Genomic DNA, 25,621 nt, shown 5'->3' with positions numbered 1-25,621 from the left:
ATAGCTGAGACTACAGGTGTGTGCCACCATGCCCGGCTCTTTTTTATTTTTATTTTTTGAAGAGACGAGATCTTGCTCTCTTGCCCAGGTGGTCCCATACTCCTGGCCTTGAGCCAGTTATCCTGCCTCTGCCTCCCAAAGTTCTGGGATTACCGGCATGAGTCACTGCACCTGGCCTCTACCTCAAACTTTGAACCCATTCCTTTTTTCTTGTCCCCCAAACATAACTTGAAGGAATCCTCATACAGCTCTTAGCATTTTTCCAAGTATTAACCTCTTTTTAAGTTTCAACCTTTGCAGTATTTTAAAGGCCTCTGTTATACTTTGTTATTAATCCTTAATTGTGTGGCACTTTTCATCTTTGATGTGTAATCATTTCAAAAGCTGGAATTTGTTGTATATGAAAATGCCTGATACATGGTAAGCACTAAGGAAATATCGGTTGAATCCAGCGTATCTGCCTTGTTTCTGTTGACGCTTTGCAAAGCCTTTCAGACCTCAAGCTACTATCAGACCTTCTAGAACCCATCACCATGGCACAATACCAGTGTTCTCTCTTGACTTCTCTGTGCAGGCTTCTTTATCATTTGTATAGGAGATAGAAGAAATGTTCAAGGCAAATTTTTAAATTAAAACTTTCAGATGGCAGGATAAATTATTTAAACTGCTAGATGAAGATTGCTTTTATTATATCATCATAATGCCAGTGTTTTTATTTTGTTAATTAGCTACCTGTGAGATGTGTGGGATGGTTGGCGTCCGAGATGCTTTTTACTCTAAAACAAAGCGTTTCTGTAGCGTTTCATGTTCAAGAAGTTACTCGTCAAACTCCAAGAAGGCAAGCATTTTGGCCAGACTTCAGGTAACGGTACAGAAACCTTCTTACTTACATCTGTTATTTCTATGGCTTTTGCCATTTATCTGTCATTTGACTGTGATTCGCTGCACTTTACCTCTGCCCACTCAGTTACTGTTTTATACCCACATCTTGAGGAAACATGTGAGCCCCAAACTTTGTTCACCCTATAAAATTGGAAAACTGTTTTAAATGGATAAGACATACTATTCAAAATAAATGATTATTTGCATAAGTTAATTAAAATATCGTTTTTCCAAATAAGTATAAACAGTTTTTTATATACAGAAATCGAAGACATTTTCTTGTTTCCCTTTGTTTCCTTTTGTGTTAACATCAAGGTAGAATCTTTCATCATTTGGGGGGAAATAATTTAATCTCTGGTTTTATTTTCTCATCTCCTCGCTTTGTACTTTTTAGTACAATCCATTTGATACCTTGACCAAATGTATTTGGTTAATCCAACTAACCTTTTTGACAACGCTCATGATAAGGAAAGAAAATCGTCTTGCTTTAAATGTACATCAGTGCCTACAAAATGACTGGAGACTTGACCGTTTGACTAAGTTCTTACTATTGTATCATGTAAACAACTTTTTAAAGGCATTAACTTAACTGATTTTTGCAGTATTTTTATTGGATGATCACAGTGTTATCATTTAATTTATTATTGTGATCATTATATAGCACTGAAAGGGTTATTTAAATCCTCCAAATTAAGGAAATACATCACTTAGATGTATTTCTATATTTCAGATAGACAGTACCTAAAGATCCTGAGCAGTGGTCTGTACCCAAATGGATGGCAGTTTGTCACACTGTGAATTTGGCCCATGATCATTTTGTCATTGATCTTTTGCGTTAGCACTAAAGGTATAAACCTCAGTCACTTGCTCTTTGAACATTAAATTATCTCTCTTACCATATAAATAGCAATGCTTGGCAACCTGCATGAGTAAATAACCACTGGTTCTATCTACTATAAGAAGGAATCAAGTATCCACCACAGCCTATATTTTAACATCTTGTGGGGTATAATTTTTTATTAACATATTAATTTGCGTATTGCTGTTGTAGTCTATGCCAGCTCTGCTACCCATATTAGATAACTACATTGTAGCAGAACTCCAGAAAAAAATTCTCATGTTAAAATTCTTGTATGTTTCCTCTGCTTTAATAATTTTCTAAACCCTCAATGTTTACTTAAGCAGAATGTGTAGTATGCAGTCCAGTTAAATTGTGGTGGTGGGGGGATGAAAAAGAATCCTATTTACTTAACTTTTCTTGTTTTAGGGTAAGCCTCCAACAAAGAAAGCAAAAGTTCTTCAGAAACAACCTTTAGTTGCTAAGCTAGCCGCATATGCTCAGTATCAAGCTACCTTGCAAAATCAAGCAAAGACAAAAGCAGGTAATATTGGTGAATCTGACCGAGATGAAATATTTGACATTGATTCGTTTAGTTTTAATTAATTTTGTAATTAATTAAATTGTAATTTTGAATTCTGTTTAAGCTGTTTCTATGTCCTGTTAGCACATTACGGCTCTAAGCTTCCTAATGGTTGTTTAGATTTCAATAAATTACTCTAGAAGATTATAGTTGCATGCATAAGTTCAGGTGCTTTTGGCAATCTCCTTAATGTTTTTGTTTGGTTTATTATTTACTTTTCATGTACTGATTCTCTGAATTGTGAAGATATTAGGCAAAGAAACAGGACATTCAGCAGGCTTCAAAGGGATTGAGAGAAGAAGAGTAGTAAGAGGAAGAGATTAAGGAAAGGACCATTTCTAATAGAGTTTTTTTTTTTCTTGGAGACAGAGTCTTGCTCTGTCACCCAGGCTAGAGTCCAGTGGCATGATCTTGGCTCATTGTAACCTCTGCCTCATGGGTTCAAACAGTTCTCATGTCTCAACCTCCCTAGTAGCTGAGACTACAGGTGCACGCATCCACACTCGGCTTATTTTTGTATTTTTAGTGAAGATGGGGTTTCACCATGTTGGCCAGGCTGGTCTAGAACTCCAGACCTCAAATGATCCACCCACCTTAGCCTCTCAAAGTGCTAGGAATACAGGTGTGAGCCACAGCGCCCAGCCAGAAGATTTTTAATAGAGGTAAATAGAAAGTGAGGCAATAAGTGAGTAAATAGAACGGCAATAAGTGAGTAATGAGGAGAGCAATAAGAGAGTAAATAGTGAGAAGGGCAACAAGTGAGTAAATAGAAGAGGCAATGAGTGAGTAAATAGAAGTAAATAGAAAGTGAGGTAATTAAAAGTGATATGGGGTAGGTATCTCACTGAGGTACATGGCAAGAACTGAATGGAAATAAAAACTCAAAAGCAGCCACAGCAGTGTTTGTCATTCTGTACACTTCTGTCAACTTCTCTTTGCTCCGCTTAACTGAAGAGCTTGTACCTCACTTCCTCAGGAGCATGTGTCATGTATAGAACAGTTAAGAAACTCCTGGCCAGGCGTGGTGGCTCATACCTGTAATCCCAGCACTTTGGGAGGCCAAGGCAGGTGGATCACGAGGTCACGAGTTCAAGACCAGCCTGCCCAATATGGTGAAACCCCATCTCTACTAAAAATACAAAAATTAGCTGGGTGTGGTGGCACATGCCTGTAATCCAAGCTACTTGGGAGGCTGAGACGAGAGAATCACTTGAACCTGGGAAGCAGAAGTTCCAGGGAACCGAGATTGCGCCACTGCACTCCAGCCTGGGTGACAGAGTCTCAAAAAAAAAAAAAAGAAACTCCTGTTTGTTCGCAAATATGATATAAGCCAAAGCTCATGCTATTTAGAGAAGTTATTTGATCTTTACTTAAAGAAAATGTTCTTTAAATGGGATAAATTAATTTTATGTCCTTTCACACATTTTAACCGTGATAACCTTCTTATAAATAAAAGATGTGAGAATTGTAATATATGTAAATTTGTTTGATTTTAGCAGTCTCCATGGAAGGTTTCAGCTGGGGTAACTACATCAATAGCAATAGCTTTATAGCAGCTCCAGTTACCTGTTTTAAACATGTGAGTACAGAATTTCTCACCTTATTTTGAAGTACTTAGTCATTGTTTAAATCTGAAGGTACAATAACACCTAAGCATCTTATCCTTAGAAGGTGTTTGTTTTTATGCCTTGTAATTGAAATGCTTCTTTTATTATTATTTAATAATAGTTAAAAAGAACTTATAAAGTTTTGTAAGTACAAGTTTCCTGTAAAGAAATTGCAGTTTGAAGTTATTTTAAACAGGGAGAAGTACTAGTCTTCTAAGTACTAATTTTCTTTTATAATATATTTGTTTTTTAAATTTTTTGGTAAAGACATGGTCTCGCTATGTTGCCCAGGCTGGTGTCAAACTCCTGGCATCAAGCAGTCCTCCCACCTTTGCCTCCGAAAATGCTGGGATTACAAGTATGAGCCACCACACCCAGCCTCATCAGATGTTCATATTAAGTTGAACTGCTAGCTTTGTCCGGGCACAGTGGCTCAACTGTATTCCTAGCAACTTGGAAGAATGAGGCAGGAGGATCACTTGAGGCCAGGAGTTCAAAACCATCCTGGGCTACATAGTGAGACTTCTTTTCTACAAAAAATAAATGAAATTGCTAGTATTGTGTATCAAAAATACGCATATTGACAGTGTCATACGATTTGACCTAACCGGTTATTCATTGTGTATGTTACTTAAATCTGCAGTTTGACCTGATAATTCAGAAGAGGAAGAATCTTTTTTCTAATTCTTTTGTCTCCAAATGTTAAGTCACAAAAACAAGGAACTATTAGTAACATAGTATTGTGAGCTGAAATATGTGCTGTATATATATCATGAGAAACCCTTTAAAAAGTTTTCTTTTCAGCAAGTGGATTGTTACAGAGCATTTAAAATAATTTAGTATTGTGTTTAAAATATATCTGATGACAGGTTCTTTCCTTTCGATTTATTCCTTTAGATTTGATTAATTCTCTCCAATACTTTTTTAACCTGACTACAACTTTAATTAATACTTAAAGATCCTTTCTGCTGCTATCCATGTTTAAGAAGAAAAGAAAATTTAGAAAATACATGAACTTTTGTTTGCACTTAACATTTTGTTAATTTAGGGCTTTAGGCCAGGCACGGTGGCTCACGCCTGTAATCCCAGAACTTTGGGAGGCTGAAGCGGGCGGATCACCTGAGGTCGGCAGTTCAAGACCAGCCTGGCCAACATGACGAAACCCCGTTTCTACTAAAAATACAAAAATTAGCCAGGGGTGATGGTGGGCGCCTGTAATCCCAGCTACTCGAGAGGCTGAGGCACGAGAATCACTTGAACCCAGGAGGCAGAGGTTGCAGTGAGCCAAGATTGCGCCACTGCACTCCAGCCTGGGCAATAGAGCGAGACTCAGTCTAAAAAAAGGAAAAGAAAAAAAAAATTAGGGCTTTATTTTTAGATAACAGCATGTGAACAAAACTGAGCTTAGGTTCCTGTTGTAGAAATCTGAGTGAATTTTCACTCATTCATGGCCAGTAAAGGAGTTTGATCAAAGTCAAGTATATTAATTTGCTAATTCTCATTCTTAAAAATACAATATGAAGCCCTTAGTCAGTGACATCTTGCCTTAAATGGCATCTTATTTCTGTGTAAAGTAGGTAATTTATTTTGCTGTAATGTTGATAATAGTGTCATATTTGTGAGAAATATTCCATACACAGCACTGGCAGTTTTAAAGAGAGATCTTTAAAAAGAAAATCTTTAACTCTCTTCTCTTGGTATATTACTTTTCTGAAGGTCAGAAAGTTCTCAGTTACAGTAACTCTTTCATCTCAGATTCCTGGAACATTTGTCCGTTGTCTCCTTCTGAATGGCCTTTCTCTCTCTCTGTATCTATTTTTGTATTATAAACCATATAAAACTATTTTCTGTAAGTAGTCAGGGTATTAAAAAGAATAGCATTTCAACACCAGAAGCATATTTTCTGTCCAAATCTTTGAATTGTTATACTGTTATATGAAAGTTATTTATGAGAAAAATCTCTGTGGTAGTAATGAACTTGATTGACTTTGTTCAACTCTGCCTTTTTTGAGATTGAAATGTTGTATCATAGGGAATTGAGCAGCTAACCTCACCACACGATTAATGATAAGAATGTGGAGCCTCTGCTTTCTCACTCAGAAGTGAGGCATCTGTTTCTTAATTATGTGGATCCAGTATCTTCCTGTTCCATTTACCTCTGTTTATTGCCTTCTCCTTATCAAACAGGAAAAATGTGTCTTAGTAATTCCTTGGTATGTTTTTGTACAAAGAGCTTGCTCTCTTACCTTAACTGGCATATTCATTTGAAGCCATTTGGTTAAGGGGGCCACACCTCATGCTGCACTTGACTTTGTCCTTTAGAGTTGACTCCTCCTGGTTGTCCCCTCCGAGACAGTTTTCTGGGTCTCTAAGGAGAGTTACTAGCTTTGTCTTTGGAAAACCTATAGTCAGGAGCTAAGAGTACAAGATCCTGCCTTGTATCATCAAAGTCTTCTAAGACTTGACACTTGCTCTGAAACTGGTTTATTAGACAGGAAGGCCTCTTTGTTCCAGACTCTACACCTGCCTTCTCTTCTACTTGAGTACAAGTTGGGAGCCTTTCCTGCTCCTAGGGGATTATTTTTCAAGCATAGTTTACGAAAGAACACCCAGCAAGTAACATGTAACACAGAAACGGAGCTGTCGTGATTGCATCAGGAATTGGGATGGGGGCACTGTCAGAGCCCTGGCTTCTTTAACTTAACCCAACCTCCTCTTCTAGAATAAGAATCCCAGATAAATACTTTCTATTTTCTAGCACTTAGATATTGTTGTGATTAGTTCTAAAATCATAGAATTTCAAGAATATGATTCTTTCCATGGTCTATCAGCTTCTGAGAATGAACTTTTTACAGAGTAGATCATTGGACTATATCCTTTTTGATAATTCCTGTAACTATTTATAGTGTCTTATACGCACTCAATTACAACAGTATCGTACAATTTTTTTTTTATAATCAGCAATGGAAATCAAGTCCCAATTGTCGTTTAGTGTATCTGCTTAGGCTGGGCACAATGGCTTACACCTGTAATCCCAACACTTTGGGAGGCCAAGGTAGGAAAATGGCTTGAGGCCAGGAATTTGAGGCCAGCCTGGTCAACATAGCAAGACCCTGTCTCTACAAAAGTATGTATGTGTGTATATGTGCATATATACATATGTGTGTATGTGTATATAGATGTATGTGTGTATATATATTACTAAAAAATCTGTATATTATGATTGGCTGATATGTCTTTTATTGTATCTAGGGGTTAGTTTTTCAGATCTTTTATTTAAATATCATAATTGCCCTTTTTTTTTTTTCTTGCCATACTTTGGGTAAGAATTCCCCTTTTCTCTAACAAAAATCTTAGACCTCAGAACACAGGATAAGAGGAAACTGCATTGATTGTTCTGGCAGAGATGGGGTGTTGCTACCAGAGCCTTGGCTCCTAACATTTAAACACCCCATCCTTGACAGTTCCTGAGGCTGGAAACCACTAAATTGGGTAATATCACTTTTAATTAATCCTAAATCATATGGTCACAAAGCTAGAAGGCATCTTTAAAATTATCTGGTTCAGCTAGTCCATGTCTTATAAATGAAGAATTCTTGCTACTTTTTTGAGTAGCTGGACTATAATTTTCAGCATTGGGCTTTAACCCATTTTTCATAATGCAAGTCTTTTTTTTTTTTTAATGTGCGTTTTATTTAACCCCCTAAGAGCAGTATCCATATCTCTCCTAATGGTGGAAAAATCTCCAAAATAATAATGCCAGTTAGGTGCAATGTATAAATCAAAGAAATTAACAGATTATTTTCTATTAGTAATTTAACTTTAACCCAGCAGAGCCTTCAATTGATGTATGTATATTCAGAACATTGGCTTTAAAGCACTGTAGCCAAGAGCAATGGCTCACACCTGTAATCCCAGCACTTTGGGAGGTCAAGGCAGGAGGATCAGTTGAGCCCTGGAGTTTGAGACCAGCATGGGTAACATAGTGAGACCTCATTTCTACAAAAAAATTAGCTGGGCATGGTGGCACATGCCTGTAGTCCCAGCTACTCAGGAGGCTGAAGGGGAGGGATTGCTTGAGCCCAGAAGGTCAGGGCTTCAGTTAGCCATGATCATACCACTGCACTCCAGCCTAGGTGACAGAATGAGACACTGTCTCAAAAAATAAATAAAAATAAAGCATCCTTCAGGCCAGGCGCGGTGGCTCACGCCTGTAATCCTAGCACTTTGGGAGGCCGGGGCAGGTGGATCACGAGGTCAGTAGTTGGAGACCAGCCTGACCAACACGGTGAAACCCCATCTCTACTAAAAATAGAAAAAAAAATTAGCTGGGCGTGGTGGCGAGCGCCACCATGCAACTTTGGAGGCTGAGGCAGGAGAATTGCTTGAAACCGGAAGGCGGAGGTTGCAGTGAACTGAGCTTGCACCACTACACTCTAGCCTGGGCAATAAGAGCATAACTCCGTCTCAAAAATAAATAAATAAATAAAGCACCCTTCATTATTTTTTAATTACTTAAAGACTTTAAACTGAAGCACTTCTACTTCCCATTGTTTGCCATGTGAAATCAAGTAAAACTTTTTTTTCCCCTAGGTATTATAGCATGGGCCAAAATGTATAAATGAACATGAAGTCGTCTTTTTTCAGTTATGTATTTACAGACTTCAGATTTCTTCTGTTTGGTACCTAAACTAATAATCTCATACCTTACCGATGCTGTCTTTACCTAGATCAGAAATGTTGAAATCATCCCGTTTTCTCTCTCATACAGTTGTAGTTTGTACCAAAAAAAAAAAAGTCCTTTGTACACATATATGCAGAAGCTTTTCAGCTGAGTTTATCACACTTTCTCTTTTTTTTGAGACGGAGTCTCGCTCTTTCACCCAGGCTGGAGTGCAATGGTGTGATCTCAGCTCACTGAAAGCTCTGCTTCCCGGGTTCAGTCGATTCTCCTGCCTCAGCCTCCTAAGTAGCTGGGATTACAGGCCCGTGCCACCACACTTGGCTAATTTTTGTATTTTTAATAGAGAAGAGGTTTCACCATGTTGGTCAGGGTGGTCTCGAACTCCTGACCTCGTGATCTGCCCTCCTCGGCCTCCCAAAGTGCTGGGATTACAGGTATGAGCCACTGTGCCCGGCCACATACTTTTTCATTCTGCCTCCACAGATACCTTCTTGTTACTTACGTGACATATTCTAATCCTCTTTCTTGTGCCTGACCTATATGTATGTCAGCTTTTTTGAAGGGATAAAGTTACCATATTTTTTTGCGGTGTGTATCATGTATACTTTCAGGTTTTAAGGAAAGAAAAAGAAAAGCCCTTTTGTGTATGTACAGTAGCAGTAGTTTAGAATAAAACTCATTATCTATTTCTCAGGTATGTGCTTGTTAGTAAAATCTTTTTCAAGTGAACTCATTTTTTTTTCCCTAGTCGTGACCCCACACACAGGACTCTATTAAAGGTTCGAAAAAAATCGTATTACTTCATCTCCATTTTAACTAAAGTTAAAATCTTCAATGTAGCATCCTAGATTGCAGGATTTTCCTTCTAATGGAAATAAAACTTTAAATTAGTTTCTGGTACTTGTTAATGCTCCATCTCAGTTAGCTAGTCTGAGTGTTGCCATGAAATAAATTCTCTGCAGGAAAGCAGTGGACTCTAACATAATAAACATTACCTGTCTTGTCTTTTTTTTTTTTTTTTAAGCAGTCACATTCCTTCGTCCAGGCTAGAGTGCAATAGCACGATTACAGTTCACTGCAACCTCGACTTCTTGGGCTTACGTGACTCTCCCACCTCAGCCTCCCAAGTAGCTAGGACTACAGGCACACACCACCATGCCCAGCTAATTTTTTGTATTAATTTTTTTCTATTTTTGGTAAAGACAGGATTTCACCATGTTGCCCAGGCTAGTTGCGAACTACTGGGTACAAGCAATCCTCCCACCTTGGCCTCCCAAAGTACTGGAATTACAGGCATGAGCTATCACACCTGGCCCTGTCTTTCCGTATGTTTTAAAGAAAGCCTAACTTAAAAATTTTTTTTTCTTTTTTTTTTCTGAGATGTAATACTGCTCTATCATTGCAATGATAGTGCAATATTAGCAGGAGTGCAATGGCGCCATCTTGGCTCACTGCAGACTCCACCCCCTGGGTTCAAGCGATTCTCATGCTTCAGCCTCCTGACTAGCTGGGACTACAGGTGCGTGCCACCACACTCAGCTAATTTTTGTATTTTGGGTAGAGACAGGGTTTTGCCTTGTTAGTCAGGCTGGTCTTGAACTCCTGGCCTCAAGTGATCTGCCCACCTTGGCCTCCCAAAGTGCTTGGCATGAGCCACCACACTGTGCCAATTCTTTAGTGATATTGGTTTAATATGGTTTTTTCAAAAAAATTATGGACTGTTTTAATGCATTTTGTTGTTGTTGTTGTTGTTGTTGTTGTTTTGAGATGGATTCTTGCTCTGTTGCCCAGGCTGGAGGGCAGTAGCACGATCTTGACTCACTGCAGCCTCCGCCTCCTGGGTTCAAGTGATTCTCCTGCCTCAGCCTCCCAAGTAACTAGAACTACAGGCATGTGCCACCATGCCCAGCTAATTTTTGGATTTTTAATAGAGACAGGGTTTCTCCATATTGGCCAGGCTGCTCTTGAACTTCTAACCTCAGGTTATCCACCTGCCTCGGCCTCCCAAAGTGCTGAGATTACAGGCCTGAGCCACCACACCTGGCCGCCTTTCAAATTAGTAACCAGTGTTTCCTGTCGTTTCACATATGCATAACATTATTTCAGCCTTAATCTTACTTCCACCCCAGGCATCCCATTTTCCTTTTTGTCTTCTCCTTGGACTCCCCATCTGCCTGCTACCACCACCCCAAAAGGTAGATTCTGGTATCAAAAGGTGACTGGAGGACAGGCACAGTGGCTCATACCTGTAATCCCAGCTCTTTGGGAGGCTGAGGCAGGCAGATCATCTGCGGTCACCAGTTAAGAGACCAGCCTGGCCAACATGACAAAACTAAAAATACAAAAATTAGCCAGGCTTGCTGGCACCCCACCTGTAATCCCAGCTACTCGGGAGGCTGAGGCAAGAGAATGGCTTGAACCCAGGAGGCAGAGGTTGCAGTGAGCCAAGATTGCGCCATTTCACCCCAGCCTGGGCGACGGAGTGAGACTCTGTCTCAAAAAAAAAGGGGGCGGGGGGGGGGGTGAGTGGACTTTATGGAGAAGACAGGAACAGTTTTGGTTTTGTTTTTTTTTTCTTTTTCTATTTTCTACCAGAAAATTCTAGTAAGTAGTACTTAGGAACTCTCGTTTCTTTCCACTTAAATTTCTGTAATGTTTTCTCCCCTTTTTGGCCAAATAATATTTCATCATTCTCTGCTAGATGTACTTTGCCTGTTAGTCTGAAGACATTTTAATGATGGCTTTTTGTACATTTGCCATCTCATTGGGATAAATTATTCCCTCTTGGTTACCTATATGCGACCTCAGGTCTTGTCTCTGCCCACTTACAGATTAATATTAAAGATTGTATGGTTATCTTTGGTTGGCAGCTCTGCAGAGGGAAATCTCTATGTCTGCCATAAATCATCGTGTGTGCAGTGCATCAGCCCCCTGAGAGTCTGAATACTAGCCAGCTGAGCGGTTGGACCATCTGGGAATGATCTTGAAGTCCAGCAAATAAGACTTCCCACCCAGTTATTTTCTTACAGTCATGTGGAGGTTGTCATACATTTGTGTTGGGGACCCCTCAGCATTTGGATTTGGCCATGTCCTGCAGGACCTGATGACAGCTTACCTTGCAGGGAAGGAGAGTCGCTCCCAGATAGCCCTCACGAGTGGCCCTGGAGCAGGAAGTGGTGGAGCAGATCTTCCTTGTTTGGGAGGAGCCTGAGGTGGACCTCGCGTCCTGAGTCTGGAAGGTAAATTTGTTGTTACCTGTAAATTATGGTTCTGCTAGTTCATGCTATGCCAATCCAGACTTTCAGAGGTATCCCTCCTGCCAGCAAGCGAAGACAGATGACTTGGACGAAGATGGCTGTCAAGCCCTGGGTCATTTAGTCTTCCACACTTAAGAATATTCATTTTAAACTAAAGGGCAGACATATCTATGAAATTACCGTATTATTTCAACACATTGAGCACATACTATGCTATGACCGTGGTGCTCTTTCTTGTTGATGTTTTTGTTTCTTCATTTTTTTTCTTAGAATGAACCATTTGGATTGGTTTAAGAGGGCCTAGCAGAACCACAACCTTACAGGCAAGAACAAATGTCACTTTCTGCTACTTTCTCCTATACCAATCCAGACTGTAGGGACCAAAACACAGTATCCTCCACCAAAATGAACATAATTTTTTAAGCAAGCATATTGACCTTTTGTTTTCTTTAATAAAATAGTATTAAAAGTTTTCTCCCAACAAATGTTAAGGCTTTAAAAAAATAAAAGTCAATATGACAGATTGTCACATTTAGCTCAAAAGGGAATATTGTATGCCAAACTCACCAGTGACCCCCAGCTCATTAGCATAAGCACGCCTCTTTCTTCTCAGTGAAAAATAAACCCAATTCACAAATTTGGTAACCAGACAAAGAGGGATGGATGCTGCACTGCATTCATTTAACTACATCTCTGCTCTAATTAGTACATCCTCACAAAAATGAAGACATGATCTTTGTGTTAATATATGTTAGCTTATTTTATGTTACCTGTCTTCCTTCTAGTTTCTCCTTTTTTGATCATATCTGCTGGCAATAGGGATGGCCCTACAGTCTAGAATGATATAGGGGAAAGATAGCAGAACCTGAAGAGTCCAGTCTTTCAGTTTAAAAAAGAAGAGGTAGTCACAATGAATATATTATTTTTTGCACAAGTCGAGGAGATAATTATATGTACCCGTCCAGAACCGCAGATAGTTGAGCCTAGTCCATGTCTGCCAGTTACTGAGGTATACTCATTGCTTACTATTTAAACCATTAGCCATTAATTGATTCTCTTTGGTTTCTAGACTGATCCAACTTCGGTATTTGACATTCTCTTCCTCTCCTTCAGAAATTCCAGAAACTACTGAGAGGGTAGGGGTTGAATGTTGTTTTAGGCTAATCCTCCTGTTGGGTGAGCATCCACCAAAGTAGGAGGGGCCTTGCATGGAGGACATTTGCCTAATGTTCAAATTGGCTAGTTCATGTAACTCCTGGATATCTTTGCTCATCTTTGAGCTTTGAGGCTATTTTGGTTTTTCCTGATTTGTTCATACTATCAAGTCTTTTATAACCTCACATAATCCTTTTCTTTATGATCAAGGTTCTAAATGTAATCAGGAGCTGATTATCCAGAGCAACACAAACTGTAGTATTATCAGCATTTATATTCTTAAATGTGCTTATTTGATTTAATTTACCATTGCATAAGTTCCAAGTAATTGTGAATTACCTTGAATTTTAAAGATTAAAATACAATGGAAACTGTACTTTGGGAACATCTGTTAGATTTTGGAAAATCCCTTCATGATGCTCATTTAATTGATTTTCCGAGTCCCCATCTTAACCATTTGCTGTGGGAGGCTAGTGATTACCAGTTCTAACACTGGAAGTTTTCTCTTTATAGTAATTTCTACATGAGAAATTTTGAAATAATTTAAATAGTTTACCATGGTACTCGTCTCCAAAACTCTTCAACTCCACCTTCTTAATAACTTTATCCAATGCTTTTCCCTCATGTCCATCTTTGTGGACTCGATTTATATTCTGTGAATTTAACTTAAATTGAAAATTTTTGTTTCTCTTATTCATGTTGTTGGAAACCACATTGCTGATTGGAATTGTTTTTCTTTCTGCTCTTTGGCCAGATCTTTTAAAATTAGAAATTAGGGTAAAGTGTATTCATTCAGTACATATTAAAAATAATAAATTTCTTAAATCAGTTTAATCCTATTAAATCTGCTATTGAGTTTGTAATTCCACTCTTAGAAAAATTGCTGCTTAAATCTTATATTAGGACAGTATCAGATTTTGAAGTCAGCATGAATCTAGTCTAACATATGTGAATTCTCTCTTCATCTTGTTTGTCACTGAAACTGACTTTTTCCAGATAGAATTCTATGAAACAAATGGAATTAAAATGGCATTTTTAGTTTAATATTCCTATTATTGATGATAATGCGTAATTTTCATTGATATGTTTTAGCCTTTATGTTAATAAGACAATAATTTAATGATTTTTATATGACAGGCACCTATGGGGACCTGCTGGGGTGATATCTCAGAAAATGTGAGAGTAGAAGTTCCCAATACAGACTGCAGCCTACCTACCAAAGTCTTCTGGATTGCTGGAATTGTAAAATTAGCAGGTGAAAAGCATGAATAATAATTTAGAAGAAAATGCAGTGATCCTTGTAACCTTTTGTAAAAAAGCATGTTTATAAATTTTGCAAGTATTGCCAAATAAAAAATATGTCACGATAGAGGGCAGAGATTGGCAAATTGTTTTCCGTGAAAAGCCAAACAAATATTTTCAACTTTGCAGGCCATATGATCTCTTGTCACAGCTATTTGTCTCTATCATTATAGCATGAAAGCACCCTTAGCAATACGTAAAAAAATGGACATGATTGCGTTCCAGTAGAATTTTATTTACAGGAAATTTGAATTTCATATAATCGTTATGTATCATGAAATATCCTTTTTTTTCTCTTCAACCATTAAAAATGTAAAAGTCATTCTTAGATCACAGTCATAAAAATAATCCAGCAATAGACCAGATATATAGGCCATAATGTATATGTCACTTTGAAAAGTAATAGAAGTTGAGGTACTAAAAAATTGATAAGAGCTGGCCACAGTGGCTCACGCCTATAATCCCAGCCCTTAGGGAGACAGAGGCAGGAGGATAACTTGAGCCTAGGAGTTCAAGACCCACCTGGGCAATATAGTGAGACCCATTCTCCATTTAAAAAAAAAAAAAAGTGATAAGAACCTTAATACCAAATTTATACAAGTATTGATAATTTTATGTATCTTGAGTTCTTCCTTTCTCTTTATTCCCACTGCCTCCATCATACCAAGCCCTTTACTGCTCATGAAATAAACATGTTAGGAATCTACTGTGGTAGGCAATGTGGACAAAGGATGATATCTAGAAGTATAAGGCTTGTATTTTTTCCAGCATGTTCACATCTGCCAAATGTTGACTACTACCAGGCGTTAATATGACAAGGTACTCAGTGAGTACTACTGCAGACTGCTCGACTGTGTACTGCTAATTGACTTAATTTACCTAAAAATTATTTTAAATTTATTTTTATGTTCAAGCATCTTTTATGGCCTCTTTGTACTTAAAGGATCAAGATGGCCAGCGTTTATGGCATTCATGGCTATTGATGAGTTGCTCCATATACCACATGCCAGATGTATTGTAGTTCTCCAGCATAAATGATCTGTTGTGATGAGGCCAATCTCCCTCTCTCCTTTATACAGCATGTTTTTGTCACCTCTGTGCCTTGGGTTACTCCTGCAAGAGTGTCCCAACTCTGTACTTAACTGTACTACTACCCAAGTCAATTCCCCATCTTTTTTTTTTTTTTTTTTTTTTTTTTTTTTTTTTTTGCGACAGAGTCTTGCTCTGTCGCCCAGGCTGGAGTGCAGTGGCCGGATCTCAGCTCACTGCAACCTCCGCCTCCTGGGTTCACGCCGTTCTCCCGCCTCAGCCTCCTGAGTAGCTGGGACCACAGGCGCCCGCCACCTCACCTGGCTAGTTTTTTGTATTTTTAGTAGAGATGGGGTTTCACCGTGTTAGCCAGGATGGTCTCAATCTCCGGACCTCGTGATCCGCCCGTCTCGGGCTCCCAAAGTGCTGAGATTACAGGCTTGAGCCACCGCGCCCGGCCCCCATCTTTTTCTTGAAACATTTTCCCAGCTTTGTGAGCATTCGCTAAATGCTTGTATTAACTCTACACTGTAATTTAAAATAACAGCGTATTATTTTTGCCCTGGGTGTTTAAGTTAGTTATATTTAAATAGCTCTTAAAATCAGTGCATTTACTATCCAAAAATTACTTCTGCCTTCCATCTCCGATTTTACATTTCTCTTTTATCTAACTGCATCACATATCTTCTTTAAGCCACTTTAATGCCATTGTAGAAGTGAGTCTAATGTTAACCAGAAGCTAGAGTTCAGCAATAATTAGCAAACTCATAAATTGTTCTAAGAAATTACTGAATTTTAAAACTGAACATTTCATGCTATAAATTTTTCACAGACATGAAAATGCTTAGTAAACTTGTCTCCTAGCCTGAAATACATATATAGGCGTTTTTCTGTTTCATTAAAGACCTTAAATTAAATCATAATCTTTTGTCAACATAAAGTTTATAAAATTATAAATAGGATATATTACATATTTTTTGTACTTTCCAAGAATAAGGCTTCCTATTTGCCTAGGACATACAGTTTTTAACTCATTTTACGTAATTTTCTTTGTGTTTATTGAACTTTTTACATGGCATATTCAAATCTTATTTCTAAATACATATGACAGAAAAATTTAGATTCTTAAAGTAGCTACATTCAAATTATCCAGGAGTAATTGGCCACCTGAGCAGCTGGATAAAGCAGTTTCTTTGAAATATACTTCAAGGCCAGGCGTGGTGGCTCAAGCCTGTAATCCCAGCACTTTGGGAAGCCAAGGCGGCCAGATCACCTGAGGTCGGGAGTTCGAGACTAGCCTGGCCAACATGGTGAAACCCCATCTCTACAAAATACAAAAATTAGCTGGGCGTGGTGGCACACAGCCTGTAATCCCAGCTACTTGGGAGGCTGAAGCAGGTGAATCACTTGAACCCGGGAGGCAGAGGTTGCAGTGAGCCAAGATCACACCACTGCACTCCAGCCTGGGCGACAGAGCAAAACCCTGTCTTCATAAACCGTATATATATAATTATATATAATACAAATAAATATATAATATGTATTTTATATGTTTATATTATATGCTTATACATAAATATATGTCATATGTATAGTTATATATATACACACACACATAATATATGTGACTGTAATCCCAGCTACTCAGGAGGCTGAGGTAGGAGAATCTCTTGAACCCAGGAAGCCAAGGTTGTAGTAAGGCAATGTTGCGCCACTGCACTCCAGCCTAGGCAACAGAGCAAGACTCCATCTCAAAAAAGAAAAGAAAAAGAAATTATGGGTACAATTGAAATACATGTAAGGAGGCCATGCTCTGAGAACAGTTGAACTGTTTGCACTGAACAAATGATTCTCAAATGTTTGGTCCATAGACCAGCAGCAACAACATCACCTGAGGACTTCTTAAAAAGGCATATTCTCAGTTCTATCCAAGATCTACGAAATCAGAATCTCTGGAGGGGGACCCACCAATCTGTCTGTTAACAAACCCTGCAGGTGATTCTGTTGCAGATAGACACTAGTTTGATAACTGCTGTCAGGTGCGGTATTGTTTTATTTAATTTTATTTTCTTACTATGTAGTGATTTATTTCTGGGTTTCAGGTTACAATGCCCTTTTAAGATATGAAGGATTTGAAAATGACTCTGGTCTGGACTTCTGGTGCAATATATGTGGTTCTGATATCCATCCAGTTGGTTGGTGTGCAGCCAGCGGAAAACCTCTTGTTCCTCCTAGAAGTAAGTAGCTTATTTACCCTTACCTTACTTTTTTCATATGTGTACTTTAATGCTATTTTACACGTAGTAATGTTAAAGTAATATGGAAATTAAAGGCCGGGTATGGTCGCTCACACCTGCCTGTAATCCCAGCACTTTGGGAGGCCGAGGCAGTCGGATCACTTGAGGTCAGGAGTTTGAGACCAGCCTGACCAACATGGCGAAACCCCATCTCGACTAAAAATATAAAAATTAGCTGGGCATGGTGGTGTGTGCCTGTACTCAGGAGGCTGAGGCAGAAGAATCTTTGAACTGGGGAGATGGAGATTGCAGTGAGCCAAGATCGCGCCACTGCACGCCAGCTTGGGCGACAGAGCGAGACTCCATCTCAAAAAATAAAAAAAGAAAAATTAAAGTAATTTTTTGGTGTCAAGCAGCTTTTTGCTGGCAAGGCATATATTTGCTTTCTCTATATTTGTTACCTTTCAGAATGTTAATAGTCTTGACTTTGCAAGGAAATTCGTTACTTTTTTAACAAATAATTTATGAAGCAGTTCTTTTTTGCCAAAGTATGACTGGTTATTTCTTCTGTTTTAGCTATTCAGCATAAATATACAAACTGGAAAGCTTTTCTAGTGAAACGACTTACTGGTGCCAAAACACTTCCTCCTGATTTCTCACAAAAGGTAAAAACAGGATCTTACAAAGACTGAAGAGGCCGGGCGCGGTGGCTCAAGCCTGTAATCCCAGCACTTTGGGAGGCCGAGACGGGTGGATCACGAGGTCAGGAGATCAAGACCATCCTAGCTAACACAGTGAAACCCTGTCTCTACTAAAAAATACAAAAAAAAAAAAACTAGCCGGGCGAGGTGGCGGGCACCTGTAGTTCCAGCTACTCGGGAGGCTGAGGCAGGAGAATGGCATAAACCCAGGAGGTGGAGCTTGCAGTGAGCCGAGATCTGGCCACTGCACTCCACCCTGGGCGACAGAGCGAGACTCCGTCTCAAAAATAAAAAAAAAAAAAAAGACTGAAGAGCTCTAAAAAACAAGGGTAACAAAGAACATTTTTAAGGAATTGGTTTAATTTTGTGAATCAGATGAGGTGTGTTACATTTCAAGTGCATTCAGTATTTTTTACAGTATAATACGAAAATTTCTTGTAGACCTTTGTCATGAATTTCGAGCAGTTTTTTTTGTATGCTTTTAAGGTTTCAGAGAGTATGCAGTATCCTTTCAAACCTTGCATGAGAGTAGAAGTGGTTGACAAGAGGCATTTGTGTCGAACACGAGTAGCAGTGGTGGAAAGTATAATTGGAGGAAGATTAAGACTAGTGTATGAAGAAAGCGAAGATAGAACAGATGACTTCTGGTGCCATATGCACAGCCCATTAATACATCATATCGGTTGGTCTCGAAGCATAGGTCATCGATTCAAAAGATCTGGTAAGCACCTGTCACAAGAACTCCTATCAAAAGCATCATTGAGGCTGAATTATACTAGTTGGTTATTTTTCTCTGCAGAATTGCATTGATCAAAAATAACATTCTAGTTGTTTGGGCTGCTTATTCTACCTTAATTAGTGAAGGTTCACACCATATTAGTGTCCTAATAAATTTTTTTATATTCCTTCCACTTGTTCTCCAAAAGAATGAACTTTTGGTCACAACTACAATTGTTTCTTTCTTTTATTATTCAGCCCATTTGAAAGATCTAAATATCCCTTTCCCTTTCCGTTCAATTTTAATCAAAATAGCAAGATTAAATGTGGTTAGACTTAATACTAAGCACATGAAAACATGCTTCTAAAGTTGTAATTTTTTAACTAGGGAATTACATTAAAATTATGAGCATTAAAATTGGCCGAATATATTTAAAAGCATATATGCACATGTACCCTGAAGAGAGAAAAGACTATTAAAGACTATTCACCCCAAATGTAGAAGGCATGTCTTTTTGCCATGTTTTACAGTATGACATACTTTGTGAGTTTGAAGCCTTCAAAGAACTTGGTTTTTGGTCTTCTCACAAATGCTGACAGATTAGTGTGTAACTTTTCCTTGTAGATATTACAAAGAAACAGGATGGACATTTTGATACACCACCACATTTATTTGCTAAGGTAAGAAGTTTTTATAAGAACCCTCATTTGTAAATTAGGTTTGAAAGAGGGTTGTGGGTTTTTTCCTAAAATTACGGAAATCACAGTTACATGTGTTCACTTAAAAGAATTAAGACCTTGTAAATTCATAGGTGTCACAACTCTTTATTATAATTATTCTTAAATTCTGTTTGTCTGAATTCTCTCTAAACTTTGATGGAAGTTTGAGTTATAATACTAGGTAGGTAGGAGAAGGCACCTGGTAAATCTTTTCACATTGGTAATATTTTAATTATTAAAATAACAACATTTGTAACAGTAGATGTGCTTTCATATAATTCTTTAGGTAAAAGAAGTAGACCAGAGTGGGGAATGGTTCAAGGAAGGAATGAAGTTGGAAGCTATAGACCCATTAAATCTTTCTACAATATGTGTCGCAACCATTAGAAAGGTAAGATAATAGGTTTTAAAATATAGAAATGCAATTATAGGATTTGGGTGTAAGTAAGCTAATAGAAGGAGTCCCCAAGCATACTCATTTTGACATAAAATGTGTATGTGTGTGTATCTTCACTGGAGAGAAGGTTGCTAGGAATTTCAAAATAAATTTGAATTCCTGATCTTTCTTATATAGTTTATTGTCAAGATTGTCATTTTGAGTCTGCTACATTTATTTGTGGAAGTATATCCTAATTAAGAGGAAAAATATTTATTTAAGTTACTTCTAGTCAAGACTAGTCCAATTTAGAATTGTAACAAGGCCAAGTTTATCTTCAGTTTCCTGTGTTTCCTTTTTAGGCCTTTTTCTTCCTTTTGGTAGTAGTTTTTGCTTCTTTTCTCTTTTCCCCCTCATCTGAAACTGCTCGTACAAAAAGACCTAGAAGAGAGATTCTTGGGTTTTGTTTGTTTGTTCATTTTTTTGAGACACAATCTCTCTCTGTCGCCTAGGCAGGAGTGCAGTAGTGTGATCACAGGCTCAAGTGACCTTCCCACCTCAGCCTTCAGAATGGCTGGGATCACTGGTGTGTCCTTTCATGCCTGGCTACTTTTCTTATTTTTATTTTTGTAGGTACAGAGTCTCCCTAGGTTGCCCAGGAGGCTGGTCTCAGACTCCTGGGCTCAGGCAGTCCTCCTAAAGTTCTAGGATTATAGACATGAGCCACAGCACCCAGCATTTTTTTTTTTTTCCTTTTAAGACATGGTCTCACTCTGTCACCCAGGCTGGAGTGCAGTGGCATGATCTCAGCTCACTGCAACCTCTGCCTCCCAGGCTCAAGCGATCCTCCTGCCTCAGCCCACTGAGTAGCTGGGACTACAGGTGCTGGCTAATTTTTATATATTTTGTAGAGATGGGATTTCACCCTATTGCCCGGGCTGGTCTCGAATTCCTGGACTCAAGTGACCCACCTGCCTCGGCCTCCCACAGTGCTGGGATTACAGGCATGAGCCACCACACCTGACCTTTCTTTTTTTTTTTTTTTTTTTTTTTTCAGATGGCGTCTCGCCCTGTCACCCAGGCTGTAGTGCAGTGGCGTGATCATAGCTCACCACAGCCCTGAGCTCAAGCAGTTCTCCCACGTCAGCTTCCTGAACAGCTGGCACTACAGGCACAAGCCACCACACCCAGCCAGTTTGTTGTTGTTGTTGTTTTCTTAGCAATGGGGTCTCACTGTATTGCCCAGGATAGTCTCGAACTCCGGAGCTCAAGCAGTTCTCCTGCCTCAGCCTGCTGAGTAGCTGGGATTACAGGCAAGGGCCACCTGCCTGGCTAACATTGGCATTTTTTTAAGGCCCCAGGTGAATATCATGTACAGCCATGGTCTAGAACCACCTAAGGAAAATCTGCTTACATAAAGGTGTAACTTAAGTCATGATTTACATTTCAACAGTTGAAAACCTTGAGCTAAAAGAAAAACAATTATGATGGCCTGGGCATGGTAGCCCACACCTGTAATCCCAGCACTTTGGGAGGCTGAGGCGAGCAGATCACAAGGTCAGGATATCAAGACCATCCTGGCTAACACGGTGAAACCCCGTCTCTACTAAAAATACAAAAAATTCGCCAAGCGTGGTGGCACGCGCCTGTAGTCCCAGCTACTCAGGAGGCTGAGGCAGGAGAATCACTTGAACCCAGGAGGTGGGGGTTGCAGTGAGCCGAGATGGCACCACTGCACTCCAGCCTGGGCAACAGAGCAAGACTCCATCTCAAAAAAAGAAAAACAAAAACAATTATGATGACTGCCATGGCACATGGTCAAACAGCTGGATAAGACTGGCTCCAAACCCTGTTCTTCCCCTTTTCCTGACTAGTGATTAGAATGACCCAATAAAATTTAAAACAGGCCGAGGCAGGCAGATCACAAGGTCAGGAGTTCGAGACCAGCCTGGCCAATATGGTGAGACCTCATCTCTACTAAAAACACAAAAATTAGCTGGGCATGGTGGCAGGCGCCTGTAGTTCCAACTACTCAGGAAGCTGAGGCAGAAGAATTGCTTGAACCCAGGAAGGGGAGGTTGCAGTGAGCTGAGATTGCACCACTGTACTCCATCCTAGGCAACAGAGCAAGACTGTCTCAAAAAAAAAAAAAAATTAAAACACTGATTCCTGAAACACCTTTATCATGTTAAAAAGAAAAAAAAAAGAGGCCAGGCCGAGTGGCTCACACCTGTAATTCCAGCACTTTAGAAGGGTGGGTCACGAGGTCAGGAGTTCAAGACCAGCTTGGCCAACATGATGAAACTAAAAATACAAAAAAATTAGCCGGGCCTGGGGGCGGGCGCCTGTAATCCCAGTAACTTGGGAGGCTGAGGCAGGAGAATTGCTTGAACCTGGGACACAGAGGTTGCAGTGAGCTGAGATCGTGCCATTGCACTCCAGCCTGGGCAACAAGAGCAAAACTCTGTCTCAAAAAAAAAAGAAAAAAATAAAGGCTTGGTGCGATGCCTTACACCTGTAATCCCAGCACTTTGGGAGGCCAAGGCGGGTGGATCACTTGAGGTCAGGAGTTCAAGACCAGCCTGGCAAACATGATGAAACCCCATCTCCATACAAAAATTAGCCAGGTGTGGTGGTGTGTGCTTGTAATCCCAGCTACTCGAAAGGCTGAGGCAAGAGAATCGCTTGAACCCGGGAGGTGGAGGTTGCAGTGAGCTGAGATCCAGCCACTGCACTTCGGCCTAGGCATAGAGTGAGACTCCATCTCAAATAACAACAACAACAAAAGTCACATAGATTCCCACGATCTACTCCATGTCTACATGACCAGAATCACAGTCAAGGCCAAGCTTGGTGGCTCATGCCTGCAATTCCAGCACTTTGGGAGGCTGAGGTGGGAGGATCCTTTCAGTTCCAGCTGCCACCCATGTGACAGCAGTCTCTGTGTCTGTTAATTCTAATTACTGAGAAAGAGTCTGAGTAGCTGAGCTAAGCCTTTAGTTTGGTTCCATATGTGATACATACAAGTCCTTAGTCCAGTCACCTGTATTTAGAAGAATGAAGAAAGGAATCCCATGAAAGTGGGGTAGTTCTGTCCAGAGGTCTTAGGCAAAGCTGTCAAACTTGAGAGTAGTAAATTCAGTGTACATGTTTACCATATAGAAATAACCAGAGAAGCCGGGTGCGGTGGCTCAAGCCTGTAATCCCAGCACTTTGGGAGGCCGAGACGGGCGGATCACGAGGTCCGGAGATCGAGACCATCCTGGCTAACACGGTGAAACCCCGTCTCTACTAAAAAAATACAAAAATCTAGCCGGGGGAGGTGGCGGGCGCCTGTAGTCCCAGCTACTCCGGAGGCTGAGGCAGGAAAATGGCGGGAACCCGGGAGGCGGAGCTTGCAGTGAGCTGAGATCCGGCCACTGCACTCCAGCCTGGGTGACAAAGCGAGACTCCATCTCAAAAAAAAAAAAAAAAAAAGAAATAACCAGAGAAAGGAACTTGGGGGAAGAGACCAAAAGATAGTGTGGAACCAGTATTACAGGCTTTAAACACTTGGTCAAGTCATCTGAGAGTTCTTTAGTAGACAGGATAACTTGGTGTAAAGGTTCTGGCCTGAACAGAGACTGGACTGAAGGAAATTTTTACGTCTAAGAGGGGCAGCATCCATAGAGGATGGCTGAAAGCAATTATATCAAACAAGATAGCAAAGTCAAGACAGAGATTAATGGCAAGTTGAGGTGGAGTTGTGGAACACAGTGATTGATTACCTCTAAAGGAGTAAGAGGAGTTGTTGATTTGACACCCTGTACTAACTCAGAGAATATGTTCAGCATGCAGGTAAAATGCTGGACCGAGACCCTGGAAGAGAGGCAAACTCATGATAAAACTTTAGGAATCACTGGTGTAAAAGTTGATCATTATAGCACTGGGGTGGATGAGGTCATCAAAACAGACAGAAAAAAGCTAAAATCAGAAATGTGAAGGTTGGAGGTGAGAGAGCAAGTACCAAAAGGAATGCAGAAGGAATGATCAGAGAGATGAGAAGATTGATTGGTAGACCAGAATGTCATAAGAGACTAGGAGAGAATGTTTCAGAAAGTTAAGAGTAGGTTGGGTGTGGTAGCTCACACCTGTAATTCTAGTACTTTAGGAGGCCGAGGCGGGCAGATCGCTTGAGCCCACCTTGGCCCCCCAGGAGTTCGCTACCAGCCTAAACAATAGGGCAAAACCCTGTCTCTACAAAAATTAGCTGGGTGTGGTGGCACACCTATAGACCCAGCTACCCAGGAGGCTAAAGTGGGAGGATCCCCTGAGCTCACGGAAGTTGGCTGCAGTGAGCCATGATTGTACCACTGCACCTCAGCCTGGGCAACCTTGTCTCAAAAAAAAAAAAAAAAATAGTAGTGAGCAAGTAGCAGATACTCAATGAGGCTGAAATTTGAGGAGGGTAGTGCTGGGGGAAAAGGCCACTGGGTTGGGCAAATTAGGAGTTTATTCATGAATTTAGCAGTTTAAAGGCAAAATACTGTAGGAAAAAGATAGCCAAAAACAAAAATTCAACAAATAAAAAATACACAGGAATATTTGGGAGGCAGAGGCAGGAGGATCACTTGAGGCCAGGAATTCAACCCAGCCAACATGGCAAAACCCCATCTGTACTAAAAATACAAAAATTAGTCGGGTGTGGTGGTGAGCACCTGTAATCTCAGCTACTTGGGAGGCTGAGACAGGAGAATTACTTGAACCCAGTAGGGGGAGGTTGCAGTGGGCTGAGATTGCACCACTGCACTCCAGCCTGGACAACAAAGTGAGACGCCATCTCAAAAAAAAAAAAAAAAGTGTATATAATAATAGATAAAGACAAAAATTAACTGCAAGGAGTTGCATATATGTAACTTGAATTGAGTCTTTGGGTGAATAGAGTTTATTCTATTCTATAACTTTGAACCTATTTTAAAGTAAAAAAAAATTGTTTTTCCCCCTTTGAGACAGTCTCGCTCTGTCAAGTCCAGGCTGGAGTGCAGTGGCAAGATCTCGGCTCACTGTAACCTCCACCTCCCAGGTTCAAGTAATTCTCCCTGCCTCAGCCTCCCAAGTAGCTGGGATTACAGGCGCCTGCCACCATGCCTGGCTAGTTTTTGTATTTTTAGTAGAGACAGGGTTTCACCATGTTGGCCAGTCTGGTCTCGAACTCCTGACCTCAGGTGATCTGCCTGCCTTGGCCTCCCAAGTGCTAGAATTACAGGCACGAGCTACCGCGCCCGGCCAAAGTATTTTTAATATAATGGAAATTGGGAACATTAGAATATAAAAGATGGTCTTTTGAAAGCAAAATTCCAATGGTAATAGGACAAGATGGGGAAGTTTGTCTTAGTTTTAACAAGCAGGGGCAGCCTGGCCATGGTGGGTGGGTCACCTGAGGTCAGGAGTTCAAGACCAACCCGGCCAACGTGATGAAACCCCATCTCTACTAAGAATACAAAAATCAGCTGGGCATGCTAGCACATGCCTGTAATCCCAGCTACTTGGGAGG

The 25,621-nt window shown here is 40.0% G+C and overlaps 1 protein-coding gene across 6 annotated transcripts in view; it reads left to right on the top strand.

Moving 5' to 3' along the window:
• MBTD1 (mbt domain containing 1) overlaps positions 1-25,621 on the top strand; it is an 83,446-nt gene that overhangs the window by 39,760 nt on the left and 18,065 nt on the right. For 3 of the 6 annotated variants that reach the window (XR_004054882.1, XM_030922593.1, XM_030922591.1), the window contains exons 4-12: positions 729-868; positions 2,150-2,264; positions 3,800-3,882; positions 14,144-14,261; positions 17,440-17,574; positions 18,151-18,239; positions 18,762-18,996; positions 19,618-19,673; positions 19,999-20,103. Coding sequence is in view for 5 of the 6 variants with exons in the window: in XM_030922593.1 (XP_030778453.1) it covers positions 729-868; positions 2,150-2,264; positions 3,800-3,882; positions 14,144-14,261; positions 17,440-17,574; positions 18,151-18,239; positions 18,762-18,996; positions 19,618-19,673; positions 19,999-20,103 (1,076 nt within the window). In the remaining variant the exon portion in view is untranslated. The remainder of the gene's footprint in view (positions 1-728; positions 869-2,149; positions 2,265-3,799; positions 3,883-14,143; positions 14,262-17,439; positions 17,575-18,150; positions 18,240-18,761; positions 18,997-19,617; positions 19,674-19,998; positions 20,104-25,621) is intronic. The other 3 variants (XM_030922595.1, XM_010386211.2, XM_030922594.1) reach the window with 3 other exon arrangements.

The sequence above is a fragment of the Rhinopithecus roxellana genome, chromosome 19 (genome assembly GCF_007565055.1).
Source record: "Rhinopithecus roxellana isolate Shanxi Qingling chromosome 19, ASM756505v1, whole genome shotgun sequence".
In the NCBI taxonomy this organism is placed as follows: domain Eukaryota; kingdom Metazoa; phylum Chordata; class Mammalia; order Primates; family Cercopithecidae; genus Rhinopithecus; species Rhinopithecus roxellana.
The sequence above is the reverse complement of the archived record's forward strand: the minus strand, read 5'-3'. Positions and strand labels throughout refer to the sequence as shown.